Genomic DNA, 2,150 nt, shown 5'->3' with positions numbered 1-2,150 from the left:
TTCACTAGGACCAAAGTATTACTCTCTTGTCTCCAATTACTTAAAAATCAGTGTATATCAGAGGGTCCTACCTACTTGGATTTTGGCCTTAAAACCTCACAAAGTTTTGAACCTGAATTGGAGAATTCAACTGAATTAAGATAGTAGAATTGATCTGCCCCTTGGTTCCATATCTCTGCAACTCCACTGCAGTCTGTTTCATTACAACAGAAAACAAAACGGTGTTTTGATGAGGCTATGTACTGAATCACAAAGACGTAGCAATTTAAAGGGTTTTTTTTATTGTATTGCACACAGTATCTATGCAATCCATGTAGGTACTGTATTAAAGGATCCACATTTCCGAAAACATTGGCTGTTGCAGCACACATCACAAGCATTGTGAATAACCAGTGCCTTCTTCAAAAATTAAAATAATTGGTTGCAGGTTAAGCATATGTGGCAATAAATGAAGAAAAAACGCAAGGAGTATCAATACATATTTCTTTTCAAACACACAAATATACAAATTTCAGAAGAGCACCAATAATGCCAAGCAACTATTTTGATGAGATACTGTATGTGTAGGCTCTGCAGTAAAAAGCCAATATGCACACAAAAAAATATTTCAACTTTTAAAATAATTTAACCATAATATCTTGCATGTGTCACCTGTTTACAACATATCATTTCATATACAATCAGGCCCAAGCCTCAACTTGTGTAAAATTTGTGCATACTCATTTAAAGCAGCTGAGACTCTGGACCAGGTGTTCAAGCTGAAAGCGTCTTCAATTTGTTCACATGTGAATACAGAGTGGTAGTATAAGGCTGAGAAAATAGGTACAGTGAAGGTGTAACAGAAATGGTACTATGGAAAATGAAGGAAAACACTATGAAACCCTCAAACACAAGGTTCTAGAAAGAGGCCTACCTGTAAAGTGATGTTGTAATAATTTATATAAATGAAAAATATCAGTCTCCTTTCTGATGCTTAGAGATTCTCATATATTCAGAAGTAACCTGTAGAAGTGAAGTAACCAAATGTCACAAATCAGTATCATCCTCAAACTTTGTTTCTTAAGTTTCTGATCATTAATACTGGTACTTTAAAAGATTTTATATTTGCTGAAAACTGTTATTAAAATTTACCTTCCTGCTATAAGAATTTAGTGTAATAAAAATAATGAAAAACAATAGGTAAAAAAATATTTTTTTCAGAATATTTTTAGGAAACCCGTTAAACAACTGCAAATACAACTGATTTTTAAGTGTCTCTGCCTTTGAATTATGTTTCTTTTGTTTGTTTTTGTTTAAGTGAATCACTTATAAAGCAGCAAGGGAGTACCAGTTCTAAGATTTATTCTTGTCCATTACATTGAGGACCTCATCCAAAAGTGAAGGTCCCAAGTCAAGTTGTAATGAGAGAAGAGAGCCTGCAAGATCTGAAAGCGATTCTTCTGACTTAGTCTTTGTCTTGGTTAGTTCACATGAAAGTTGACTATCATCAAATAAATCAACTGTTTGCCAGTCAGTGCATCGTTCAGAAAAGCTGGATGAGTGACTGTCTCTACCATTAGTAAGAGGTGAAGAACCACCATTTTGCTCCCATATGTCATCTTTGTATGTTTCTCCATCCTTCATCTGTTTACTTTTCTCCTGCAATTTCTCTTCTATTACTGGCTCACAGCTAAGCCTAGGATTTCTTGATGACCTGATGGATTCTTGCTTTGAATTAAACGTCACTGGTGACAATAAGGGCAACATAAGGGCTTGAGAACCCCCAATGGCAGGAAGGGAAATAGCATTTTTGAGCACTGGTGATGGAGTTTCTGTAAACATGGATTCAGAGGTGCTGTTTGCCCTTAAGAATTCATTATGGCCACCAGACTGGCTAACTCTGGTTTCTCCTTCATTTCCAGGCAATAGCTCATAGTTGCCCTGCAAAAAGGAGATGTCTCCAAAAACATCATGTTGTCCCTCTTTTCCAATGTGTATGGTGTGACGAAAATCTCCAAGTGGTGGACTGATCATATCAGGAGATAAGATATCCCTTAGTTTGAATTTCTTCCCTTTTTTATTGTTAGCAGCTTTCAGGTAGATGGGTGTCTTGGCTGGCATCTTGCTTGTAGTTTCTGAGAGAGGAAGTAAAAAAAAAAAAAAAAAAAAAG

The 2,150-nt window shown here is 35.9% G+C and overlaps 1 protein-coding gene across 1 annotated transcript; it reads right to left on the bottom strand.

The window, feature by feature from the left end:
* Positions 1–260: 260 nt before the first annotated feature.
* Positions 261–2,144, bottom strand: CDC42EP3 (CDC42 effector protein 3). The gene has a single exon (XM_026846244.1). The coding sequence runs from the start codon at positions 2,098–2,100 to the stop codon at positions 1,333–1,335; it is 768 nt and encodes a 255-aa protein (XP_026702045.1). The 5' UTR covers positions 2,101–2,144; the 3' UTR covers positions 261–1,332.
* Positions 2,145–2,150: the final 6 nt, after the last annotated feature.

Source organism: Athene cunicularia (genome assembly GCF_003259725.1).
Source record: "Athene cunicularia isolate RWA chromosome 3 unlocalized genomic scaffold, athCun1 chr3_part1, whole genome shotgun sequence".
Taxonomy (NCBI): domain Eukaryota; kingdom Metazoa; phylum Chordata; class Aves; order Strigiformes; family Strigidae; genus Athene; species Athene cunicularia.
Note: the sequence above shows the minus strand (reverse complement) of the source record. Positions and strands in the feature narration are given on the sequence as shown.

Excerpts from the sequence above, each read along its gene's own strand:
- CDC42EP3 (XM_026846244.1), bottom strand. The coding sequence starts at position 2,100 with ATGCCAGCCAAGACACCCATCTACCTGAAAGCTGCTAACAATAAAAAA.